Consider the following 27,529-nt stretch of genomic DNA (forward strand, 5'->3'; position numbering starts at 1 on the left):
TGGATCCACATTTCACACTACTTAGAATGGACACTAAGTAGACAAGATCTTAATAGACAGCACAGTTACACAATACACGATGCTGCTGAATCCCTTTATGATTTGAACGTGAGCAAACATCTTCCTAGCTGAAGCCTGAAGTCTAGAAGCAAATAAAGAAAAGGGAAACTTTTCAAGTATCAAAATCAAAATATAACTCAGCATTAAAAAGTCAAAAGACAAACATAAGACAACTGAAAAATTGTAAGTTAAATCAAGACCAGTAGTAATACCTATACATGTGAAGAAACTTCTTAAGGCTGGACAACAGAAATGACTGGACAATGGACAGTAAAAAACAGCCAAAAACTTATAAAACATAAAACACATCCAGAGGGGGAAAAATATACATGGGTGGTTCTTGAAAACATACAAAAAGGCCGGGAATGGTGGCACACACTTATAATCACAGCACTCAGAGGCAGAGGCAGGTAAATCTCTGAGTTCGAGGCTAACCTGATCTACAGAGTGAGGTCCAGGGCATCCAGAGCTACACAAAGAAACCCTATCTCAAAAAGACAAACAAACAAACAATCCTTTAAAAAAAGTTACTGGTAAAATATGAAACTATTTAAGCACAAGGGTCACAGAATGGCATTATTTGCAATAACAGAACTATGGGGACAACTCAGATGCCTTCCAGTACAAGATTGATCAAATAAACTAAGGTATCTTCTCCAAGGCATAAATAAATGAATGAGACAAATCCAGGTCTTTAGAATTATCTTCAAAACAAATTAATAAAAACTGAATAAGATATAGAACAATATATTACACAAACTTTTACATGAGAAGACAAAAATATGTAATATATACATATACTTTCTTTTAAAAAACATCTGTTTTTTTTTTTAAAAGAAATCCCATTAAGACGCACCCACAAGCAAATGATATTAGTTCTTCTACCCACCAACAGGAGCAAGACAATAGACTGGAGGGGTCAAGCCAGAGCAGTATGAGCCCTCTGTATACACAGTTACAACATTCTGACTTAACAGCCATAAAAACTGAAAAGTAGCTAAAAAAAAAAAATAATAAATTTAACATTACGCCATGTTCATGACAAACAGAAAAGAATGATTTCAAACAATTCTGGGTACAAAATTGGCTGACCCTCCTCAGTGACAGATATGCCAGAATCCATCCCAACTGATCCAACTGTCTGTCATCTGCACTAACGTGACTGTCCTTTGAGACTGTGCTTCACAGAGACAAATAAGCAGTTAGGTCAGTGCTGTTAGGAACACTGTGGGAAACACGGGGATGTAAAAACAACTTTGAACATTCCCAGAAGGCAAGTAGATAAATCAGGAACATTCTAGAGAGGTTGAAGGGGAAAAGCTGGCTCGGTGGATAAAAGCACTCACTGCCAAACCTAATGACGAGTTTGATTCCAGGGACCCGCATACATGATGGAAGAAAACTGATTTCCAAGATGTTCTCTCATCTCCACATGTCCATCACAGTACTCACATCACACACACACACACACGCACACACACACACAGTTTTAAAATGAAAAGGCAAAAGTTGAGAAGTAATAAAGTAAAATTCTCTTTTTTTTGTTAAGGATGGCAAAGTGACTTGACTGTTGATGGAGTTGTCTCGTCAGTTCTTCTGTGCTTTAACAATGCTTTGGTTCATGTTATTATTCTGTTGCTGTCGGCAGGAAATTCAGTCAAAAGGTAACTGTGTTAAAGACTATGCAATCCTAACCTAAAACCTAAAATTTTGTAAATGCTCATAAAAGTTCAGATCTTCATCCAAAGGATTCTCTCAATAGGGCATCTATGCATACGTATCTGTAGATGTCTTTTGGTTTGTTTGTTTTTTTAGTGATTTCAGAAAAAAAATTGTTTTGGATATATTTCTTTATTCACATTTCCTGGTTTCCTGTCCATTCCTCACCCTTCCCCATAAGGGTGTCCTCCCCCACCCCCTCCTCTTTCACCACCCTGTAGATGCATCTCAATAATTCCAAGCGTGGGAATAATTCTGGTCTCAAGCGTCTCAGAAAAGGGATGCTGAGGGCGGAGAGATGGCTCACTGCTTAAGAACATTTATTGCTCTTCCAGGGGACCTGAGCTCCTAGGTTTGACTCCCAGCACCCACATGACATCTCACAACCTGTTGTAACTGCAGTACCAGGAAATTTAATGCCATCTTCCGACCTTAGCTAGCAGTAGTCACACATGTATCACACAGACATACATACAAGCAGAACATTCATACACATACAATAATAAATAAATCTTTAAAAAACAGGGATACTGAACCTGCATCAATGACAGCATTTGGCTAACAATTAATTATGAGAACAATCAATTTGATCAATTCAATAATAAAGGTGGCTGGAGGGATGGTTCAGCAGTTAAAAGCACTGGCTGCTCTTCCAGAGGACCAGGGTTCGATTCCTAGCAAGCACATGGCAGCTCACAACTGTCTGTAACTCTAGTTTCAGAGCATCTGACACCTTCACACCGACAAATATGCAAGGAAAACATCAGTGCATATGAAATAAAAAACAAATGAATTATTTTTAAAAAAGTAAATTGATTAAAAAAAGGAATAAAGGCCAACTAGAGTTGCTGACGAAAATAGAATGGTCACTACCTACTATGCAGGTATATAAATAAATAATTTAGGTTGTATTTATAGCTACACACTCAGCCATCTCTCCACCTGTTAGCATCCCTTTTCCAAACTGCTTGAGACAGAAGTATTTCCTGCAGATGGACTGTTATACAACAATTCCCAAGCTTGGAAGAAACATGTACATGTACATATACATCATATACATACACATCATATACATGTACATATACATCATATACATACACATCATAGACATGTACATGTACATATATATATATACACTCCTATAGCTACTACTACAGCAGGTGGTTTGCTATATCTTTTAAAGGTTAGAGAGAGCAATATATCCTCAGATACAAAGATACGTCAACTCTTTTAATACTTAATCTAGACCAGCTGCCTAAATAGATATAATTTGTGAAGTTATCTAAATTATAATTAATGCTTCTGTATAGCATCTAAGAAAAGTTGTAGCAAATACTTATTTTTTAAAAATTATTCTTCTTTCCAAGTATGGTAGCACATGCCTTTAGTCCCAGCACTTGGGAGGCAGAGGCAGGTAGATCTCTTGAATTTGAGGCTAGCCTGGTCTATAGGATCTGTCTGAAAAACCAAACAATCCAAAAACCTGTAATATACCATTTAATTTCCTCAGAGCCTTTAATAGCATTACAACTGCTGTATTTAAAATACACTGAAATCACAACCCCTTTTTCTTTTTGAGTACCCACAGAAATCTTTAAAACAGAGTAAATTTGAAATGAAAAACATATGCCTAGCAGAATCCAATCCTACTGTGCTTGGATATTTGGTCTACTGCTGGCACTGTTATGGGGAAAGCAGACAAGAGCTGGTGGTCTTGAGGCAGCTACTAGCAATGGGCTCTGAAGGCTACGGCTTGGTTCTGCTTCTCATCTGCCACTGGACACGACCTAATCCTGTGCCAGTGACCAAGTACTCCAGTGTCCATGTTTTCCCTGCCATGAGCAACTCCCTCCCCCTCTTCCTCCCTTCCCCACTCCTGCAGTTGCTTCTGTCAGGTAGTTCATTATAGAGCCTGTAAAAAGTCACTATTAAAGACTAAACTTAAATTAATTTTGAACTCACTGGTTAATTAATTAATTAATTTTTCTTTCAAATGAAGGTACTTGTCAGTATAATTTGCATAGGTAATTCCATTTCTATAATGGCAGAATGAGTCTTCCTAAGAGAGATTTTAAGGCTTGGCAAATTGATTCTTAGTCCTAATCCCTGAACTGTGTTGGGTGTGTGAGCTGACAGGGAATAACTGTCAAAAGCAAACCATTCTCAGCCCCCAACAAGACTGCTGAATGCAGTACCTCAAACATGACTTACAGGGATCATGGCTGACGACTAGATTCTGAAATCCATACACAGAATCTAAAGTCCAAATGAACACTCAGAGGAAAGTGGTAATAAAACCCTGAGTCAGTCAGTAACAGTCACTAGCGGCACAGGCTGTTTAAATGCAGCTCCTTTTCGAGGAACACTTGTTTTACCCAGAAGGTGACTCCTACAAGACAGCTCTCTTCTAGGATAAAGTAGAGATTTTGATACAATCAGTTCCTTTCTAGATACAAGTAAAATAGCAGTTCATGAAATTCAGCAGGAGATGATACAAAGTATTCAGTACCTAGGTATTTTCTTAGCATGTAGTATACTAATAATTGTTGGTTTTTAAATGGTGACAATTTTATAATAAATATACTTTAATCTCCTTTTCTTTCCTATGCTAAATGGTCATTTTGTAAATTGGATTTGAATTTTAACTGGTTATTTATATAATTAGTTTACTTAAGATACCATAAATCTAGTCACATTTTATAAAAATTTTGATTATAGTTTCATCTTTTAAAAACATTGTGGCATATATTTTTAAGTCCATTAACTTTCTTGGAAAGATAACAAATAAATATGAATCACTGAATAAATAATTTGAAAGTTGTAGTTTTTATTTATTTTGTTTATTTCAGTTTTTTGAGATAGGATTTCTCTGTATAGACTTGGCTGTATTGGACTCATTGTAGATCAGGCTGGTCTCAAACTCACAGAGACTTTCCTGCTTCTGGGTGCTGGGATTAAAGGTGAGCACTACCATGTCCAGCGTTTTTTTGTTTTGTTTAGTTTTAAAAGATTTATTTATATATATGAGTACATTGTAGCTGTCTTGGGACACACCGGAAGTGGGCATCAGATCTCATTACAGATGGTTGTGAGCCACCATGTGGTTGCTGGGAATTGAACTCAGGACCTCTGGAAGAGCAGTCAGTGCTCTTAACCACTGAGCCATCATGTCAGCCCTATGCCCAGTGTTTTATATTATATCTTGAGATAGGGTCTCATCTATTCCAGGCTGGTCTTGAACTTGCTGTGTAGTAAAGGCTGGGCTTGAATTCCTGGACTTCTTACCTCCTGAATGCTAGGATTAAAGGTGTGTGGCCACTCCAGCTTTGATACTGTTATTCATAAAATAAATTAATGATCTTTTGTTCAGCCCCAACAATACCTCCAGAGAAAGCAATACTCTATCCATACCATCCAAATCAAATCTCATGGAAGAAAAAAAAAACAAAAATAAAAATAAACAACTCCATCTAACTCAAATACATAAAATATGAACAATTATTTTTACCATTAGACTGATAATTTAAAGTCAAACATTGGGAAAGAGAGGAAACAAAACAAAATATCTAGTAGATGTGTAGTAGTGCACATCTTTAATCTAGCGCTGAGAGACAGAAGCAGGAAGTTCTCTGTGAGTTCCAAGCAGCCAGGAACACACAGTCAGTGAAACCTGTCTGAGGCTGTTGTTGTTTTAAAGTCCAGCATCCTTACTTCATATGTGGCTTGTCCTGTATTTATCACTGGCACTAAGGCAGGAGTGTGTGAGCATGCTAGGGAAGGGGACCGTGACAACGATGCATCTGGCCTGTGTGTAGCATCAGTCAAATGATCTTTTGTATCAGGAAGGCAAAAACAAAGTAATCATATTGAAATATTCCTGTCCTTCCTAAAAGGTAAGATGAAATACATAAGTGACTGATCCATTTGAAAAGCTAATTAAATATAATAATAACCATGATGGAGGAAGACATAAAAATCAAGATTTTTATCATGACATATAAAAAGGTTATGTGACAAATGTGCTTTTGAAAAGAACATAAAAATGCAGAAATTAAAAACAGTTCAATGAATGTCCTGGAAATCAATTCACAAAGAGCATTTTTTCGACACACAGAGAGAATGTAGAGGCTTTAAGAAAAATTACACAAGCAAATGTTAAATGTACAACCTAAGCTCATGGAGCCCTAATCTGCATGGAGTATTCTACCCGGCTGAGAACTGAAGCTATGTGAGGCACTCTCAGGGCTGTAAATTTAAAGGAAAAAAGTCCATTTTGTTGCGTATGCACCTCTTGCAATAAATTTGAGTCAGCACCAATGACAGCTCTGCAGTCCTCCTATGTGGTGCTGATCAGGTGGTTGCAGAGCTTCGGCTCACAGAAACACAATGCAGCTGAGCAGGCGAGCACAGCCCACAGCCAGAAACCCTTCCGACTCCCCACAAGACGACCTTTAAGCCTCAAGTTTCCCGAGAAAATGAGATGCTGATGTGGAAGACGACATTATGGTAAGCAGTTATTTAAATTGGTAAAAGACGGATTTTGGATTTTTTTCCTTTTCTTTTAGCTTTTTCTAAGCTGTTAGGATTGAATATATTCAATAACAAGTGCATGCACCAAAATCTGCAGCAGTAATAGTCGAGATTTTCACCTTAATGTCCACTCGCTTTATAAAGACATATATTGTTTTTCCTTTAGAACTGGTACTAAAATATACAGGGGAAAAATCACTTTACAAACGCGAGATTAAAGGTATGCTATCGGGCTTGATTTTTCTGAGTTCATTAAAACGTTTTTTTTTTTTTTAAACCAGAATATAGTTAGTTATCCATGAAAAGATGAAATTTCAAAAACTGTTTTAACATCTCAAACTACAAACATATTGTGTCTTACAGTACTGCAGAGATTTAAGAAAAACAGACATGACAGCCATTTTTTTTTCTGAATAAGAAAACATTATCAAAAATAGTAACAGCCTAAGCAAGACTACAAAACTCCTCATTTGCAGACAGTGCCATTCTATCATATTAAGGCTCCGAGAAGATAAATAAGATGAATATAAAAAGGGTAAAGATAAAGAAAAATGCAGGAGATCCTCATCCTCCTCTCTCTCTCTCTCTCTCTCTCTCTCTCTCTCTCTCTCTCTCTCTTCTCTCTCTCTCTGCCTCTTTTCTCCTCTCCCTCAGTTCCCCCACCCCCACCCCCCACATAGCCCCAATTGAAGGATTAGGCATTTGGACTATAAATGAAGGGCAGCTTTGTTAGTTTAATCACTGGAACAATTATAAAAGGACTCAACAACAAGGAGGTTTATTGAAAATTTTGCCGAATGCTAACTGACCCATGCAGATGCTGAGAGTGAATTTGCATATTAAAAGAAGGATGTATCTGTTTGTTTTCAGGCTTTGATGGAATATCAGATATTGAAAATGTCTTCCTGCCTGTTCATCCTTCTGTTTCTCACGCCTGGCATTTTATGCATTTGTCCTCTCCAATGTATATGCACAGAGAGGCACAGGCATGTGGACTGTTCAGGCAGAAACCTGACTACATTACCACCTGGACTGCAAGAGAACATTATACATTTAAACCTGTCTTATAACCACTTTACTGATCTGCATAACCAGTTAACCCCTTATACCAATCTGAGGACCCTGGATATTTCAAACAACAGGCTTGAAAGTCTGCCTGCCCAGTTACCTCGGTCTCTCTGGAACATGTCTGCTGCTAACAACAACATTAAACTTCTTGACAAATCTGATACTGCTTATCAGTGGAACCTTAAATACCTGGATGTTTCTAAGAATATGTTGGAAAAGGTTGTTCTCATTAAAAATACCTTAAGAAGTCTTGAGGTTCTTAACCTCAGCAGTAATAAACTTTGGACAGTTCCAACCAACATGCCTTCCAAACTACATATTGTGGACCTGTCTAATAACTCACTGACACAAATCCTTCCAGGGACATTAATAAACCTGACAAATCTCACACATCTTTACCTGCACAACAATAAATTCACATTCATTCCAGATCAGTCTTTTGACCAACTCTTGCAGTTGCAAGAGATAACTCTTCATAATAACAGGTGGTCATGTGACCATACACAAAACATTACTTACTTATTGAAGTGGATGATGGAAACAAAAGCCCATGTGATAGGGATTCCTTGTTCTAAGCAAGTATCCTCTTTGAAGGAACAGAGCATGTACCCCACGCCTCCTGGATTTACTTCAAGCTTATTTACTATGAGTGAGATGCAGACAGTGGACACCATTAACTCTCTGAGTATGGTAACTCAACCTAAAGTGACCAATATACCCAAACAATATCGAGGAAAAGACACCACATTTGGTGTCCTAAGCAAAGACACCACTTTTAGTAGCACTGATAGGGCTTTGGAGCCCTACCCAGAAGACACACCCACAGAAATGACCAGTTCACATGAAGCAGCAGCTGCAACTCTAACTATTCACCTCCAGGATGGAATGAGTTCAAATGCAAGCCTCACCAGTGCAGCAAAATCCTCCCCAACACCTGTGACCCTCAGCATAACTAGTGGCATGCCAAATAATTTCTCTGAAATGCCTCAACAGAGCACAACCCTTAACTTACGGAGGGAAGAAACAACTGCAAATGTAAAGACTCAGCCACCTTCCTCGGCTAGTGCTTGGAAAGTAAATGCCTCACTCCTTTTAATGCTCAATGCTGTGGTCATGCTGGCAGGCTGAGGGTCTGCAGTTTCTGAAATGAAGGAGAACCTTCCTCCCTGATGTACAGTTGGGAAAATAGGCCCTTATCTAACCAGTGATTCAAGCTATACTATGTATTCAAGAAAGCCAGTATTGTATTTCTGACTTTGATGTAAATGAAGTAACTTGTCTTAATTAAAAGAAGTGCACAATGTCTTGATACTTGCTGCTATTTTCCTGTCTTAAGTAAAACTAATGACTTTTTTTTAAATGAAATGTTTCCTTTTTAAGGCTTCAACTTATTGCACAAACTATAAAGAGCATCTAAACTTTAATATGTATTTTATGTATGTTTACATTGTCAAATGTCTGGGACAAAATAAAAGGCCTATGCTCCTGTCTGTGTCACGTGCTCTCTATACATTATCATAACCACCATGTAGCAGAATCAACATGAACTAACAGCTTTTGCTCTAGGAAAGACGAAGCCTTTAAGGTGGGCCACTCGAGGATTTTGCCACTTAAGTGAAACCAAGGCTGCCACTCTGTAAATAAATGCTCACACCACATCATTGTTTTACACACAAGCCAGAATTGTTTTCAATCTACATGATATCCTGCTTCTGAGGAACTCTTGCTACTTTGCAGATTATATAATGGACAACTGCTCTTCAAAAGGCAAGGAAACACTTAGCTTTGCATCTTAACATGGAAAACTTAACTCTGTTTTGCATTTAAGTATTAAAAACAAAAGAATAAAACATTTCCATTTAAAGACTTGTTAAAGAATTTTCTTGTATATTTAATTGAGCATTCGTTAACCAAAATTAAATATTTACAGAGTGAAAATCTTACTGGTATTACTATAGGAGAAATTGAATTTATCAAACCAGAAATTATAATTTGATCTACCAAATTTAAAATAAGATTAGCTTGTGGCTAAAACCATGGAGTCTAACAGTTTGGGTCACTCTGAGGGAGCTTGTGGGCTGGAGAGAAGACATGAGGAGTGGGTGGTATTCTTTCAGTCTTACAACCATGAAATTTCTAATAAAGGAGACTGATGGCAACTGCACTAGACTCCAGATAGAATAAAGTATCCAGAATTTTGGACAAAATATAAAAGTAGCAATCAACATAAGAAGCCTTAACTAAATTAAAGTGTAAACTAGCATATCCAAAGATGGTACAAAGGAGGCACTCATTTTTGTGAGATATAAAAAAAAAATCTAATTTCAAGCATTTCTAAATTTGGGGAGAGTGGAGAAATACTTTGTGTTTTTACCTTAAAATTTAAACAATCCATATAGTCTTCTTTCTTGGCTTAAAAGCTGCACTGCCTCCTGCCCTGCCCTGTGTGTGTGTGCAGGATGTGTGCATGTAAGATTGGGTGTGTCTGCTATCTTCCTCCATTGCTCTTTGCCTTACTGGCCTGAGACACGATTTCTCACTGAACTAAAGCTTGCCGTTTTGGCTAGGCTAGATGAGCTGTGAGCTCTGGAGGATCTGTCCCCACCCTAATCCCCAATGCTAGGGGGTACAGCACATGCAGCGTCATTTTTTTTTTTAACATGGATGCTGCAGACTCCAACTCCAATCCCCATGCTTTAAGACCAAGGATTCATATCCAAATGAGCCATCTTCTGAGCCATGTAAAACATTTCCACCTAAGAAGGAACATTCTAGCACTCCTCTCCATACCTCTCTCGCTGTGGTGGTACGTCAGGGTCTCACTGTATAGCACTGGTTGGCTTGAACCTACCTGTGTACAGATTAGTTTCCTATGCCGAGCGATCCACCGCCTCCGCCTGAGATTAAAGGCAAGCACTGCCTTGCCTGCCCTAACATTGTCTCTTTTTTAAAAGGACTAAGCTCATGAAAAATTAGTTATATTTCAAGAAAAACCCATTATTATATTGTCTCTATAGTAGCTTTTGAGTATTTTTCTAACTCTATAAACTTGTCTCACTGTATTAAGCAATCTTACCATGAATGACTTTAAAATGCGTTCCTCTTCAAATGAGCATGCTGGCCACTCTCCTTTCCAAAGTGATCGAGTGTCCTCACTACCCCTGACAGAGCAGAGGCTAACTGCTTTCACAGTGCTCGCTTTACAGCATCCTAGTATTCAGTTGGTTTTGTTTTTTTTTAAAACGGAAATGCTTAATTTCACAAGAACAGATTGTTTACATCTAACTTTTAAGTTGTGGATACCTAAAGCTTAATATCGTAGAATTCCAATGGAGACAATAACAAGAAAGTATAATTATGGATTATAATATTAGCAATACCCATGGATTAAACCATCCTGAATATGTCTGCAAAATGCAGAAGAAAAAGCCTGGTAAATTTACAAGTACAGCATCTGTCAACAACATTGATCATGTCCTCATAATTGGATAATACTTACCCTCTAAGGAAACTATATTTGTATCATTATTAATCAAAGAGAGATCATCTCTAAGTGTTACTGTATTATTACTCTGCAAATACTTTTGAATGTGTCACTCCTTGGTGTCCCTTCCTTCAGTTCATACGTATAGACAAGCACAAACAAACGTCAGCACGCAGGGTGACTATCACAGGCTTTTGTTAAATGTCTTGGCCAGTTATACAGTAATTTTAGAGTTTTAAGTACATACAAAATAGGTGAGGTGTATTATATACATGTTCAATTTAGGACATCATCAACTAAGGAGACTTTTACTGAGCCGTAAGTCCACCCCTGGTCGAGGAGTCTCTCCTCTGTATTAACACACACAAACACCCCTGAGGCTTTGTCCTGTTGTAAGTAATTTACCTCTGTTACTTCTCAGTTGTACAATCCACAAAATACCCCACTGCTCTAAGCCAGTCTTCTCATCTAGGAAGTGGGCTGACAGAATATTGTTTAATTTTCTCCTGAGCATTAAATGATATAATCCCCATAAAACTTTCATAGTGCCTTGGCCATTCACACATGTTATTAAATAATGTTCTACAATGATGCCATGAGTCAACAGCAAACTCCTTTAATGGATACCAAAAAGTCTGAGAAGAGACACCTAAAATCCTTGATAAGATTATACTTTAGAAATTACGTATCAAAAAAACTTAAAAGCCAGGTAGGTGTGTGGTGGTACACACCTTTAACCTAGCACTTGGAAGGCAGAGGGAGGCAGTGGATTCTTGTGAGCTCAAGGCTAGCTTGGTCTACACACTAAGTTCCAGGACAGACAGGGTTGTGTGGAGAGACCCTGTCTCAAAAAAAAAAAAAAAAAAAAAAAAGTATCAAGAACTAGTTAAAGAATGATGTCAATGAATAGTAAACCACCAGCTCACGTCATACTGACAAAACCAACATTTTTATTTGGTTGGTTTCATTTTGAATGGAGAAAAGTATTTACTTGGCATTAATTGTGTCTCATAGACATCCATTTTGGTAAAACTGGCACAGGACTAGAGCGTCATGACAGCCAGCTGAAGAGAATAAGCAACTGCACATCTCAGCTACACAACGGAGAGGAAGCACCTTTAGCCACACCGTAAAACAGTACTTGGCAATTAGGGAGAGAATGATTCAATGGGTAACAAGGCTTAGTGTGCCTTCATCTAGGTTTGATCCCCGGAACCTATACAGGGGAGGAAGAAATTTCATGCAGTTGTCATCTGACCTCCATATATGTGCTGAGTCATGTACGTACCCCCATGAATAGGAAGGGGCGTGTGCGCGCACGCACACACACACACACACACACACACACACACACACACACACACACACACACACACACCCGAGGGGCTGGAGAGATGTCCCATTGTTTCTCTCGTAGAGGCTAAGGTAGGTTTGGATCCCAGTACCAATAAAGTGGCTCACAACAGCCATTCATAACAACAGTCCCAGGAGACCTGAAACCTTCTTTTGAACTCTGTGGCAACAGACACATGTGTGGTAAGCATACATACCTGTAGGCAAAACAGTCATACACAAAAATCAAAAAAAAAAAAGAGGGCTAAATCGAAAAGAAAAAGAAAAATAGTATATTTAAATTAAAAAAAAAATCCCGTCATTTGGGTTTTCCAGAACAACGCACAAACAGATAACATTTTAGCTAAATAAGAAACTAAATACTTATTTTTTTTTGTTTTGTATTGTTTTCTAGACAGGGTTTCTCTGCCTAGCTCTAGCTGTCCTGGAATTCACTCTGTACATCAGGCTGGCCTCTAGAGATCCACCTGCCTCTGCCTCCTGAGTGCTGGGATTAAAGGTGTGCCACCATGCCTGGCTACTAAATTCTTATTCTTTTTTATTGGATCTGAGGACCAAACACCTAAATTTTTATTCTTAACAGATAAAGTAATTGCTTATTGAAAAGATTCCTTGGGAACACTTCAGAAACATAACTTTAAATTAAAAAAAAAACCAACAAAATAAATGTGGAGACATAAATGACTTTGGTCAAAATAAGTAGAAAATTATGAGAAAAAACTATAATGCCAAAGAAATGATACACAAATAGATAAACGTAGAAAACATTAATGTGAGGTAATAAGTTCAGATCTCCAAATTTATTCATTCACTCAACCAAATTTAGCTAGTATCTGGAACATACCAAAGGCTAATAATAGGATACATCTGACTAGTTACCATAAGACTACAGTTATTGACACTATGTGATGATTATGCATTTTTTGACAAGCATTTCAATGATAATCTTTTTAAAATAGGACATAAAATACTTAGGTCACTGGAAAAATAAACAGGTAAAAAAATCGATCCCCACACTGAAGAGAAATGCTAGACATACCTCAGTATCAACCACAGGACAGTAGAAGAGGGGCTACAGCCGGTCTTAGTAGCAGAGCATGTGCTGAAGAGGCCCTTGGCTTTAGTCGCACTACACATGCACACACACACAACTCAACACACAGATGCACATTAAGACAGTCATTAATACAGAGACGATAAAGTACAATTGGTACAGAGGACATAAGAAAGAATGCCACACCTTTTTCTGTATGGGTGCTTTGGCACCTGTATGCCTAAAATATTTTTTAACTACACTTTATTTATTGAGGGAAAGAGAGGGGAGAGATGGGGGAGGGGAGAGGGAAGGAGGCAAGGAGGAAGGGAGGGTGAGGGCTAGTGTGAGGATCATAGAGTGTACATGTGTGCTGGTCAGAGGACTACTTGGGGATGTCAGTCTTCAATGGAAGATCAAACTCAGGTCAGCAGGCTTGAGAGCCAGCACCTCCACCCACTGAGCCATCTTGCCGGCATATACGAATATATTTTAAGATAGAGTCTCACTGTGCAGCCCAGACTGGTCCCAAATGCCCAATCTTCTTGCTTCAGCTTTGGAGTTTCAAGTATATATTCCCATGCCCAGCCAACGAAGGCTTTTTATTAGTTGTGTAACATTAGAAAATTAGCTCCATGTCTCAAGGTAGAGTTACAGGAAGAAAACAGGACGGCACACAGCATTCGACATAGTGCCTAGCACATACCATTTCTTAAACATTGGTAACGCTGGGAGAAAAAAGAAGCAGATCAGAAGTATGAAAAAAGACTCAATGGAACAGTGCTGGGGAAATTGGAAGGCATGTCCTGGAGAGATGGATCAGTGGTTAAGAGTGCTCGTTGCTCTTGCCAACAACCTGAGTTGGATTCCCAGGACCTAAAAGTGTCTCATATCCATCCTTAACTCTACTTCTAGGGGGTCTGATACCCTCTTCTGATCTTCTCAGGCACCAGGCCACATGTAGTGCACATACACAAATGCAGGCATTAAAATTAAAAAGTATAAAACTTTAAAAATAAAAATTGGAAGACACTTCAATTTAACATTCAATTCACGTGATACCAAAAAATGAACTAGAGATTGCCAGTAAATTTTTAATACAAACCTTCTGAATTCTGTATGTTGAAACATCAAACCTGATAAAAATATTAGAATAGACTACCACAAAGGAGACTGTTAATATTAAATAATAAAAATTTTCCAGTAGGTATCCGGGCAAAGGACACAGACTGTTTACAACACAGGAGACATGATAGTTAATGAACATGAGAATATGGCCAGCCATATAACTGAGATACAATAAAAATAAAATGCAATATCTTAAAAATTCTTAAAGTAACAAGCAAATTTTGTAAATGTATGAGATAAAATCAGTGCCGGAGAAGACAATACAGTGGCCATATTCACACACTGGCATGGCTCTTTTGGACAGTAAGTAACTTGGCCATTCAGTCAAAACCCAGCATCCCCATGCAGCCTCCTATAGCCTGAGCAAACTAAACTGCTACTCCTTCACTCCCCATGCTCTTTTGCCACAGGCTTTTAGGACTGCTGTGTGTCCCCTTCTTACACTGGCAGTTCTACTTAACCTTTGTATTCCAGTTTTGATGTCATTTCTCCTAAGCTTCTTTGATTAACTATCTTTATCTGGATTCCTAAGTAACAAGAACAGACCAGAGATGTGAACAGTACACTAACAATGCCCTACTTAGGACATACCAAATCTACTCTAGAATCTACAGTTCTTCCATTTAGGTCAAAGCAAAGTCCTGAGGGACACTAGAGAAAAGTTAGGAAGGAGGAAGTCAAGTGTAATGGAATGGACTTAGAGTATCTGCTACTTAAGAGGCCGCTTAGGAGCTCCCAGTCAGCCTGGACAACTTAGCGGCACCACCCTCAGAGGGAAATGAACCCAGAATGAAGGCTCTAGCCAGGCTAGTATTTGCCATCCAAAAACTAGTTCAGAACGGTGTAGAATTACATGTGAGCCAATTCCAGAGAGTTGCTAATTATCATTAGCAACTGAACAATTTAGTACAGCAAGCTGCTCAAATGCAGTCTGCCAGGGAGTGAAAGCTAATGTCACCTCAGTGTATTAATGTGTTAAGCAGATTCATTTGTTTCACACACTGAAAACTGTAGTGTAAAGTAAGGTCTTTAAGAAGTTCAGCTTTTAAGAAATGCCATTTGGGCTCAACTGTCTTTCATTTGTTAAATGTGTTGAACTAGGTGGCAAAATGCAGAAGAAACACACCTATGTTTCCCCATCAGAATCCCTGGCTTAAGAGTCTGGATTTGTTGAAGTTATTCACGAAGTATAGAAATCAAATCTGTACTTAAAACAGCAGAATTGATCAGCTGTGCACTGTAGTTTAATAGAAATAACAAGATTGACTTTTGTCATTTTAATGTCTGTTACCTTGCTAACTGGTTGTGTTCTGATTCCAAAAGTAGTTTAAAACATTACACAAGGGTGTTCTAAGGAATAAGTTAGGGTCTGAAGAGATGTTCAGTCACTCAAGTGCTTTCTGAGCAAGCACAAAGATCTGAGTTTGAACTCCTAGCACCTACCTAAGAAGCTAGATATAGCAGCGTGCTGTAATGCTAGCCCTAGGAGATAGAGACAGGAAGATACTGGGGGCTTGTCTAGTCCGTCTAGCCAAATGAGTGAGCTTCAGGGTCAGGGAAAGACCATGTTTCAAAGAAACAAGGTAGAGAGTAATAAAAAACAACATCTGACATCAACTCTGGCCTCTGCGTGTGCATGCACATATGTACACACCTGCAGGCACGCAAATACACGAAAAATGTACTGACCATTTGTGTTTTAATTACAGACAGTTTACTCTGTCTTCTGTTTATGGATATTTTGCCTGAATGTATTTTGTTCACCACACTGTATGCCCCACATGCATGTCCAGTACTTAATGAGGCCAGAAGGAGGGATTGGACTCCTTGGAATGGGAGTTAAGAGACAATTGAGAGCTGCTGAGAATTGAACTTAAGTCCTTTTTAAGAGTAGCAAGTATTGGTGACTGCTGAGTCATCTGTCTGTACATATACCTTTTAATGTGCAAGAAATCTTGGATCATTAATGAGCTCAGAAAGAGATATGATTGAACTCATAAAGGCATATAGTTTCTAGTCACAATTATACTTCAAAGAGCTGACTTATTGTTTACCTCATGAAAAATATAACTTAACTTAAAGCACGTGTGTACATGTGTGTACATGTATAAATCTGTATAGAAATCATAGGTCAGGTAACCTCACGTGTTAGTTCTCAAGTTCTACACTGTTTGAGGCAGAGTATCACTTGTTGTCTGTTGCACATGCTAGCCTCACTGGCCTATAAGCCTCCAGGAGATTCTCCCTGTCTCCATCTTCCCACAGGAGTCTGAGGATCACAGATGCACTCCAATGCTACCTACCACTCTTTGCACTCTGGGGATCTACACTTAGGTCATCAGACTAATCACACCAGGAAATACAACTCTTTATTCTGTATTATTTTGTTGCCCATAGTCACAGTTTCAACACAACAAACACTTCTAAAAGCTGAGGGAGTCTGAATGACTTTTCAAATACTTGCCTCAACAGAACATAAGCTCAGATTTAATGGCTTTTCATCAAGTAGAGAGAATGAGGAGACACCAAACCACCAGTAAGGGAAAACAAAGATGCCATATACCACAATAACCACTGGGAAAGCTATGATTTGCCAACCAAAGCCTCAGTGACCACTGACACATCTGAGACACTGTATAGTGTAAGACTATCTGGCACACGGCCATGGCAATTTACCAGCTCTATTGTGTAGACACTCGATATTCAGGTGTACTTCCTCATACCAATGGCAATTAAGTAAAGTCATTGTTTATATATAATGTCATCTAAATGTAGGGGCTAGTATTTCTCATAGTATAACTTTTCTATAAAATAATATCAAACCTTTTATTGTTTTATTTTGTTTTGGAAGAGAGGTCCTCCTATATAATGCATGCTGGCTTTGAATTCATTATCTGACTTTGCCTCGGCATCCCCAATGTTGGGATTTTAGGTTTACACCGCCACACCTCCCTCTTGCTTTCATAAAAGAGTCTAAGTCTTTGTCCTGACTTTAAATTGTACCAGAAAGCTATATGCCATTAAGTATGAACTTACAGACACATTGTAAAAGCCAAAGATTTTTTAAAAAACTAATTAAATGGAGAATTAAGGAGTCGCTTGTATCTAGGAAAAATAATCTTGTATATGAAACATAAAGTGACCTGTACTGGGTTTTAAATATAAATATCATGTGACACACTTACTTTTTAGCGTAGTTCATCAAAGCAATGACAAGTGATTTTACTTAGTTTAATAAATCCATAATTGGATTTGTAAAACCATTTAAGAGGCAGTGTTCAATTTTTTTTTGTTTCTGTTTTATGAGAGAGTTTCATAAACCCTGTGTAGCCTTGGCTGTCCTGGAACTAGCTCTGTTCAAACTCAAGAGATCCACCTGCCTCTGCCTCCCAAGTGCTGGGATTAAAGGCGTGTGTCACTACTACCTGCAAGAGGCAGGTTTTAAATTACAATGAAAAAGAACAAACCCGACTAGTAAAAAAAAAAAAAACAAAACAAAACTGTATTAAACTTGGTATTTTGTCATCTTAAACAAAAAAAAAAGTATGTTTTTCTATTACATTTTGAAAGAATGCTTTAAATTTTGAAAACACTCCTCCTCTACCCTGTCCCCCTACAAATTATCTCCCTAAAATGTTGTCTTCAAAGGTGGCATAGTTTGAAGTACATGTCTCTATTGGCGACCCTTTTTGTAAAGAACAATATTTAGGGGTTGGGGATTTAGCTCAGTGTTAGAGCGCTTGCCTAGCAAGCGCAAGGCCCTGGGTTCTGTCCCCAGCTCCAAAAAAAAAACAGAAAAAAAAAAAAACAAAAACCAACAATATTTATCCAGGAGTGTTTATTCTCACATCCTTGCTCTATATTTTTAAATAACCCTCATAAATATTATCAGGATTATTTACTTTCAAGGACTGGATGCATTAGAAAGTAGATTCAACCACCTTTTATAGAGCAGCACTGGATTATAAACACTAATGTTCTTAAAACGTATCTTAAGTTAAAACTGCCAGGTCAGTCTGTGTATATTAATTACTAAAGCATCTCTCTAAAGTAATGCAACTGAACACCATGGCTACTGCTTCTACAAACCAAGTATCACAGAAAAGAAACCACTTAAGAACTCTTCTGGATCACTTTAGAACTTCAATTCCATCCCCTCCTTTTCTTTTCTTTTTAAAGATTTATGTTATTTATACGAGTACACTGTAGCTGTCTTCAGACACACCAGAAGAGGGCATTGGATCCCATTATAGATGGTTGTGAGCCACCATGTGGTTGCTGGGAATTGAACTCAGGCCCTCTGGAAGAGCAGTCAGTGCTCTTAACCACTGAGCCATCTTTCCAGCCAGAGATAGCTTATTTTTAAAGATGTGGGATCGAAATAAATTGACCATGATGACCTTGAACTCATGTTTTAGACAAGTTTAAATACTATCAATGAATATCAGAGAGAGACAGACAAACAGACAGAGACAGAGACAGAGACAGATATTAGAAATAGATCTTCAGCCAGATGGTGGTGGCACACGCCTTTAATCCCAGGAGACGTAGGCAGGAAGATCTCTGAATTTGAGGTCAGTATGGACTACAGCGTGAGTTCCAGATAGCCAAGACTACAAAGAGAAAACTTGTCTTGAAAAACCAATCAACCAAAAAACCAAATCAAATCAAAACGAACAAACAAAAAACAACAACAAAAAGTTAGATTAGGCTTAGAGGCACACATCTGTAATTCTAGCACTCAGGAGACAGAGTCAGAATCCCGAGTTCAAGGTCAGTCTGAGTAAAATCACTTATGATTGCTTTGATGAACTACACTAAAAAGTAAGTGTGTCACAAGTCCCCACCTCAAAAACAAAATACAACAAACAAAAGCTAGGTACATTTAAACGCTCTATAAAATCCCACCTCTATACTAGATTTTCTGGGTATGCAAGGATATGCAAAACCTAGGAACTAAATGTCCAATATAGAAACTAAACATTATATTCTGCCGTGGTCACTGTAAAATAATAACAGAACCCACTGTGGTTTAGAGGAAGGATTTTTCAGAATTTGCCTAGACAAACAGGTAACAGCAAGCATTTGGTCAGGTGCAGAGAATCTAGACCGTTCATGCACTACAAAGGACAGTACAATGGCATATGTACATAAGTTACTCAGTCCTCAGACGTTAACATTTGATTACTATGTTTCTACGACTCCACTTCTAGATACATATCTTAAAACCTGAAAATACAGACCCTACAAAAACACAGGTAAGTGTTTACAGCAGCACTATGAACAGTGACCAAAAAGTGGAGAAAAATTCACTACCGGATAACAGAAAGATAAACTGACATAGCAATACAATGGAATATTGGTCAGATATAAAATGAAATGCAGTATACACAGACACACAGACACACACACACAGACACACACACACAGACACACACACACACAGACACACACACACACACGACAACACATAGGAACCTTTAAAATATGTGTGAAGTCACAAAGGAACATATACTATAACCACTTTGGTGTTATAGTTTAGTACCACTTCAGTGGAGGTAATTACAGGATGTGTGTTGGGCATTCCAAGTCTATGGGCAGACTCTGCTCCTTAGCTAGTCTCTAGGGCACTGGTTCTCAACCTTCCTAATGCTGTGATCCTTTAATACAGTTCCTCATGTTGTGGTGGACACAACCATAAACTTATTCCATCATCATTATATATACATATACACATATATACCCACAAGATATCTGACAGGCAACCCCCAGCAAGAGAGTCCCCACCCTCAAGTTGAGAAGTAGAGTCTTCCTGACAACTGGCTTGATGATACCTTCCACAGCTTGTCAACACTCACAGACATTACTAGGAGCCAGACTTCCAGAAAAAAAAGGCTAGCTAGCACACAGCCCTCTACCAAAACAACGTTGACACTCGCTTTAGCTAAGCGATCCCATGAGCTGGATGAGCTGCACAGCTCTGTATGGATGTACATGAGATGCTAAGATGAAAGGTTTACAATCAGACAAACTTTACAAGTGTGACACACACACATGGAATGATATAAAAAGTAGGTATGTAATAAGTCTTTATTTTTGTAAAGAAAGATCTCACTATGTAGCCTTGGGCTGGCCTGGAGCTCTATTATGCAGAACAGGATGGACTTGAACTCACAGAAATCTACTTGCCCTGCCTTTGCTGCTAGAGTGCTGAGATTAAGTGTGGGTACCAGTACTTCCAGCCCTTTGTTTCTTGACTTTTTCATGTATTACATATATTTTCCTAAAAAAAAAAATTCAATAAAAGTTTTGAGAAAATAAGAGTATCAATAGCTATGAGGCTATGGTAAAACCCTCAGAATTAGACAACGAATGCCTTATGTATAAAATCTTAGTCAATGGGAGTACATAAAATAAAAGTTCTACCTGTAAGTACACAGGCAATCACTGTCATTCTGGAAGACAATGTAGGACATGGAGACTAAAGCAAGAGCCCAGACTAGAGGTCAGCACACATGGCTGCTGCACAGTGGCACTAGCAAGTCACTAAAGGGCCTCGTGTTCGCTACCTGCTCCTTCGCTGGAAAACAAACAAAACACAATACACTAGTCCACTACAGATATGAAAATGGACGGGGCTGTGGAGTGAGTCTATCGTATGGAGGGTGCAGCATAAACTCTTTATGAAGCAGAATCAACAAGACTTAGTTATAGTAAGATGATGCTAACTCTATTAAAGCTCAAGAGATGGAAATGTTATCATCTATAAGGGAATGGAAAAGAGGAGACAATCTTTTCAAAATCAAGTCAGGGTGAACTCTGATTCCAAGTCTCTAATCTAGTCTAGCTACTCTAGGCAGCTATGGGCTGGATCAGAAGAAGTCAGCTAATGTGGCCCTGGCAAGCAGAGTTCCTTTGTGGTTTTCTAGGATACGATGGGAGGGAAGGACTTCCACTCTAACCTAGGGCCACTCAGCCCACATTAGTTTCTGTGTTCATGATTCCAATAAATTTTAATTCTGGACATGAGTTATGTATCTATCATCCCTGACTTATATGACTTCTTGAAAGTCTTTTAGCATGATATTAACAGAATACTGAGTTAGTTTACATTGGTTATGAAGAACAAGTCACAACACACCAAAACAAGATGACAAACTTAACAGCTTTAGAGTGACAAAACCGACTTTGTTTGGAAGTGACCACTTGCTCAAGAATGTGTGGTCTGTGCTTTCATTTTGTTTACTTGCTTCTTTGTTTTGTTTTTCAGACAGGATCTGACGTATCCCATGCTGGTCTCAAAACTCACTTTATGAATGCTAGGTAAGCCCTTTACTGACTGATATACCCCTGGCCCAAAGATAGATCTATCTAAACTAGGGGAAGCATGTCTTTTTCCTGTATTATATTTCTAAACCAAGATGCTATTTTACTATAGAAGAAAATGATGGTTTATGTGCAATTTAAAACATTACTCAGGCTTAAATCTAATAGCAGCCTGCCCTTTTGGACAGTTGTGTATCTATTGTCTTGGCAAGTTTTCAAATCATTTATTTAATGTAGACCTATATCCTTAATTTGAAATCCTTGGAGCAAGAAGAATTTATTAATTCAAAATAATTGAGTGCATAAGTTACAGTATATAATGTGTAAAAGTAAAATTCTTGTTGGTGAAACACTCAATTTGGGACCCAAGAGATTCTATAAAAAGGGGAGCAAGGCTTAAGACAATTACAAAAAAGTCAGAAATACCAGTTGAAGTGGAGCAGTTACCAGAAAGCAAATACAGAGAGGGGATTACCCAATAAAACCATAATCCCATAGAAGGATGCAGCCAGCCATTGTGACCAAGAAAATCCATTCCCACCTACCCTTTCTCTCTTCAGTCTCCTTGTATTCCCTATTAGTCAAACAGAATTCAGAGATGAGAAAAGCCCACTAAGATTCTGTATCCAGATCCAGATCGGCATCTCAGGTAGAAAGCAGAATGGGAAGTAGAGTAGCATGGGATTTGGCAAGCAGCACAGATGTGTTTCTAATATAAACAGCCCCCAAGTATTCCCAGCTATGACAACAAAAGTTTACTGCTCACCTCTACTGAGTCATCTGTCTTCTGGTGTTTTGAAGAAGCCCTCCACTGGTTCAAAACCAAGCACCAGGCCAGAACATGATATACATAGTTTTCTCTGGGCTGGATATGACTGTTGTCAACTTGATCAGAGCAGCAGTGATAACCCTCATGAAAAGGGACCTATTAACATTCTCTCATGAGGAAGAAGGAATCATTCAGGAGCCACAATCCCTGCCCTCAACGGTATTATGTGGTTGTTAGAGGGAGAAGACTCCAGGCATGCAACTCTGAGATTCATCACTGATGCTTGAGAGGTGTTTTGGTGATGCTGTACACTGAGTCACTAATGCTCCTATAACACTTTAGCACAACCTGGATGAATAGCTCCTTGGGTCTGTCATGTCCCTCTTTGTCTTGAGTGAATAGAAGAAATAGGCTACCCAGGACAAGTCATACAACTCATCACCAGAGCTCAGGAACATTCTAAGTTAATGATAGGCTGACAGAAGTGGTGTTCGGATCTGCTGAAAGAAGACAAGAAGCACAGATATACCAAGTATAGGTCTCGTAGCAACCCAAGTAAAGTGTTTGTTCAACTTTAGGTTGTCAGAGATGAATGCACATATGACCTACAAACAGGAGCCAGGAAGCAGAAGTGGGCTCTTGAATTCAGGCCTATGACTTGTGAGTGCATGTTTATGACACAGAGGAAAAAAGTCAAATGACCAATAGTTGTTCCTTCCGACATTACTAATCATATCATCGAAGAGACAGAAAGAAAGTGACAGGTGTTCAATGAATCCCAGTGCTTATTGTCTCCTATTCTTAATAACTACTTACTATGCTAGAAGGGAGAGAAAATATAAATAAGAGGTGTGCCTGACCTGAAGGCAGGGGAAGAAAAAAACCCAGACTCTGAGAGTTACAATTTCCTAAAATGATTGATTCTTCACTATAGAATTAGGGAAGGTTCATACATAGAAAAAGGGTACTGACATCAAAGTCAGGCCTCCACAGGAGGAATTCTGAGCAAGGAAGGAAAAAACTTCAGACACTATGACAATATGGAGGTCTTTCCAGGCTGGATAATGATGAATAATTTTGTTTGTTTAGGATCATTAAGATTAATTTTTAAAAAAGTAAGATAATGAGAATCCCAAGGTTAGAGAGCTAGCCATTTGGCTAAATGATAAATGAAATTAATAGATTATGAGAAGAGCCAGGGCTACATAATGAGACCCTATCTCACAAAACTAAGAGACTATGAGAAAAATAAAGAGAAAATACTGAATAAGTAAGGCAAGATTGATTTGTTACAAGTCTAACAATAGGCCAGGCATGGTGGCCACACTGTAATCTCAGCACTCAAAAGTGTGAGGGAAGAGGATGGTGAATTCAAGGCCAGATGCTCGGGAGATTCTGTCTCAAAGGGAACAAAATCAATTCAAAAGGCCAGGGCTAGAAAACATAATTACTTACTGGGCCCAAGGAGAAAACATCACTACAACCATTTCAACTACATTCCCCAGCCTAAACCCTTAGAAAAAGCAGTAATAGGTGAGGCATGGTGCCACACACTGTCTTCACCATCCACTTACAGCATTTCTCTGGTTGCCAAGAGGCTTCTTTTGTTAATTCCCTAGGTATGATCACAACTACCCTCTATGAAGTGGGGCTAGAGATTTTGCAAGCACTTGCCTATTCACTCGAAAGGAGGGGGAAAACCCTCACAACAGAGTAAGGAAGGGACATGTACTGGCTTGTTCCTCTGCCACGCATGCAGTGACTTCCTTGTGTATCAACACCATTGTCCATGCCGGCTACACTCATGGTGCTTGCCAGGAAAATGAAGCTGTTAACATAACACAGCCCAATTTCCCCGCAAAGAATTTACTTCATCTCATCAGAGGGGGGATTAGTACTTCTTTTTTAAAAGCAAACTTTTGTAATTCAGCCTTACACTATCACTTCCATGTTTAATTCTTTTTTTAAAATTCCATGTGAATAGAGTTTAACTCCTTATCTGAGCGGCTACTTTTACTTTTTCTTTACTAACATTTAATTCCTAAGATGTAAAATTCCTAAATTATTTTAAAATCACCATTAATGTTCTTACTTGGTTTGAAATCATGATAACTACCAAGCAAAATTATATATTCATCTAGTTAGAGACAACCCAATGAAGCAATCCATTCAGGTACATACAGACAGATTAAATGTAGTGAGATATTCACTGGGTCCTTTAAATATGTAGACAGACTTTATAAAGACTTTATTTGAATTTCTTAATCTCTGTCAAAGTCTGCCTGTTTACACTAGACGTTTGGAAACACTGATGTGGAAACTTTCAAAGAGGCGAGTCTCCAAGCACGTGACTGACTTCTAGCTATATTATTTAGAACTTGGAGAGTGAGAAGAGACTCCCTTTCAGGATCATTCTCCAGGACTCCAGACAAAGGCTGAATTCATAATCTTCAAAAACAGTTCGCCAAATCAAAAGGTAACAATAACTTGAAAACATTAAACTATGTATTAGAATGAAATGGAAGTTCTTGTATATATTCCTAAAATTTAAGATTAAGATTTAAATAAAAAATATAATATTTAATCATGGTAAATAGGGTTCTGCTTATCACAGATGTAGCAAGCTATTAGATTTGAAGCCTGGCTAAAAGGAAAGGAGCCTAATTCTAGAGCTAGTGCTAACTAACCCTTTGGGCTAAAGAACCTGGGCTAGGACTCAGACTCAGCTCTGGGTCTGCTCACTTTAAGACAGGCATCTCTAGACATACTGTACCCCTTGTGCAGACTCAGTTATAAATTGGCAGATTCATTCAAAGTCAATTCTAGATTTCCTTTTTAAAAAGCTATGAAATACTCTTAACAGCTAGCTGCTTGCTCTCTCCCACCCCCAAATTAAAATGAAGGAAACCTTAGTATTGGGGAAATCATTTGACTTATGGTTGGCTTTTTTCCTTCTATTTTTGTTATAAAGATTTAAAAGTAATAGTCTAATTTGTAGAGCTAACCCTTAAACTATTAAGTGAGAAGCCACAGACACACAAGGAGGAGCTTTCCGGCCCTCCTCGTCCTCCTGCTGCTGCTCTCCTCTCCCACCCAGTCTGTCGGACCTTTGCTGCTATCCCCCTCCTCATACAGACCCCATTCTTACTGGTTCAAATGCCTCATGTTTAACTCATTTGCAAAGCAAGAAAACAAAATCAAGCTCATTCTAGTATTCAGAATGTTATTCCTGAAGTTAGTGACCTAGACATAAAACAGGTCTTCTATCAGGAGATGTATAGGAAAGAAGCTTGGTATTTGTTCATTAATGAATAATTAAAAAGCCCCTTTCTATTATGTGAATACACTGAATAAACATATCTAAAGATCGGTGATTGTCTATGCATCTGTGAACTGAGTGTTAACTTTTATGATCATTTTAAAGCAAAGGAAAACGATGATCAAGTATCCCTTCACCGTCAGCCTGCTCCTCGTGTATGCTCATATTATGGAAACAATTCCAACAGCAACAACAACAGCAACAACAACAGCAACAACAACAGCAACAACAACAGCAACAACAACAGCAACAACAACAGCAACAACAACAACTACCACCACAAACTCTACAGAAAACTCGGGTCCTGGGGTGCTCTCATCTTCCACCATGAGCCCACAGGCCACACCAAGACTAACTCCTGCGAGTAGGACACAGCTTGGAAGCAGCCTCAATCCTGGGATAAAGCCTTTCGAGCTAATCTCCAAGACCGCCTGGCAAGGAAACATGTCCTCAAGTCCCTGCATAAACATGACTGCAGAGTCTGCGGCAGGTGGCAGCGCACCGTTCCAGCCATCTTCCATACTCATTCTCCTCTGTGCAGTACGTTTACTCTTCACGTACTCAGGCAGACATGAGCCAGAATGCCCGCTCGCTTCAGCCCCTCATATTATTTACTAAATGGCAAGCACACTAAGAAAATAAAATTTATTTTAATTCACTATCATTATTCCAGTATGATTTGGGTTTTGGCAAGTTTTAATTGTATAATGTAATATTGCATTAATATAATATAACCGTTTCCTTCTTATAAAGGCAGTGCCCTATTAAATGCCAAAATAAACAAAGCATCACATTTGTGTTTAAATGTTTGCAAAACAGAATTAAATTCAAAGGTCTGTTAGAGAGGAGAAGATGTTATGTGGGAGGCACTTAAGCAAGGGCAAAGGAGAAGCTGGGGGATAGAGTGGTGTGGGGGAAGTTGTTTCGATTTTATTACTTTTAATTCAGTAGACTGAATAGCACTAATAGGGTATACACAACAGTCTTCTACAAACACACCAATTGCGGGACACTATTTTCATGAAAGTGTGACAGCAATGGATCACCCCAGTACATTTTAAAAACAGAATACTGTTGATCCAGTGATAGGAATGTATTTTGAGTAAATACTGACTTGGGTTTCAAAAGACTGGTTGCAAATAAGGTGCTTAGAACTGAGAACTTACTTTATCTACAAAAATGTCTCTGAACTCTTAGCTGAACTTTTTTTCTCCCCTCTTTTCCTTCTACTCGCTCCCTTCTTCCATCCTTTTTCCTTCTGTCCATTTCCCACCTCCTCCTCTCCTTCTCTTAGTCAGAGTATCTGTGTGAAGCCCTGGCTATCCTGCAGCTCACTATGTAGACCAGGCTGGCCTCAAATTTAGACCTGCTTCTACCTTGGACTGAGTACTGAGATTAAAGGAGAGTTGGCTGTATTTTTATGTTTATATACAAGGATGGGTCTAACTCAACAAACTCAGAATACTAACAGTAAAAATTCCTGTGGTTATTGATACAGTGAGTTAGGACTTAAGATTAATTTGGAACTCAGTGATGATTCTAACTAGCTGAGCTATCAAGAGGAAAATGACACAGCAGAACACAAATGAATTGACTACAGATGGGTCATTTGGGAGTGCCAGTCTAAATATACAAATTAAGCCTTGTCCCCAAGGATGCATGAATCTCACTCAGAAGGGGAAATGAAATAGACACTGGAGGTGGATGGAGGGAGGGAACTGGATAGGAGACGGAATAGGG

The 27,529-nt window shown here is 38.6% G+C and overlaps 2 protein-coding genes and 1 long non-coding RNA gene across 4 annotated transcripts in view; 2 read left to right on the forward strand and 1 right to left on the reverse strand.

Moving 5' to 3' along the window:
- Nf1 (neurofibromin 1) overlaps positions 1–27,529 on the reverse strand; it is a 230,850-nt gene that overhangs the window by 67,054 nt on the left and 136,267 nt on the right. The window lies entirely within an intron of this gene.
- On the forward strand, positions 6,109–8,865 carry Omg (oligodendrocyte myelin glycoprotein). Its single transcript, XM_032911683.1, has 2 exons — positions 6,109–6,285; positions 7,180–8,865. The coding sequence occupies exons 1-2, from the start codon at positions 6,283–6,285 to the stop codon at positions 8,503–8,505; spliced, it is 1,329 nt and encodes a 442-aa protein (XP_032767574.1). The 5' UTR covers positions 6,109–6,282; the 3' UTR covers positions 8,506–8,865.
- On the forward strand, positions 21,602–26,590 carry LOC116908513. The gene is made up of 3 exons (XR_004388989.1): positions 21,602–21,698; positions 24,846–24,946; positions 25,895–26,590. It is a non-coding gene; the product is annotated as an uncharacterized LOC116908513 (long non-coding RNA).

The sequence above is a fragment of the Rattus rattus genome, chromosome 9 (assembly GCF_011064425.1).
Source record: "Rattus rattus isolate New Zealand chromosome 9, Rrattus_CSIRO_v1, whole genome shotgun sequence".
In the NCBI taxonomy this organism is placed as follows: domain Eukaryota; kingdom Metazoa; phylum Chordata; class Mammalia; order Rodentia; family Muridae; genus Rattus; species Rattus rattus.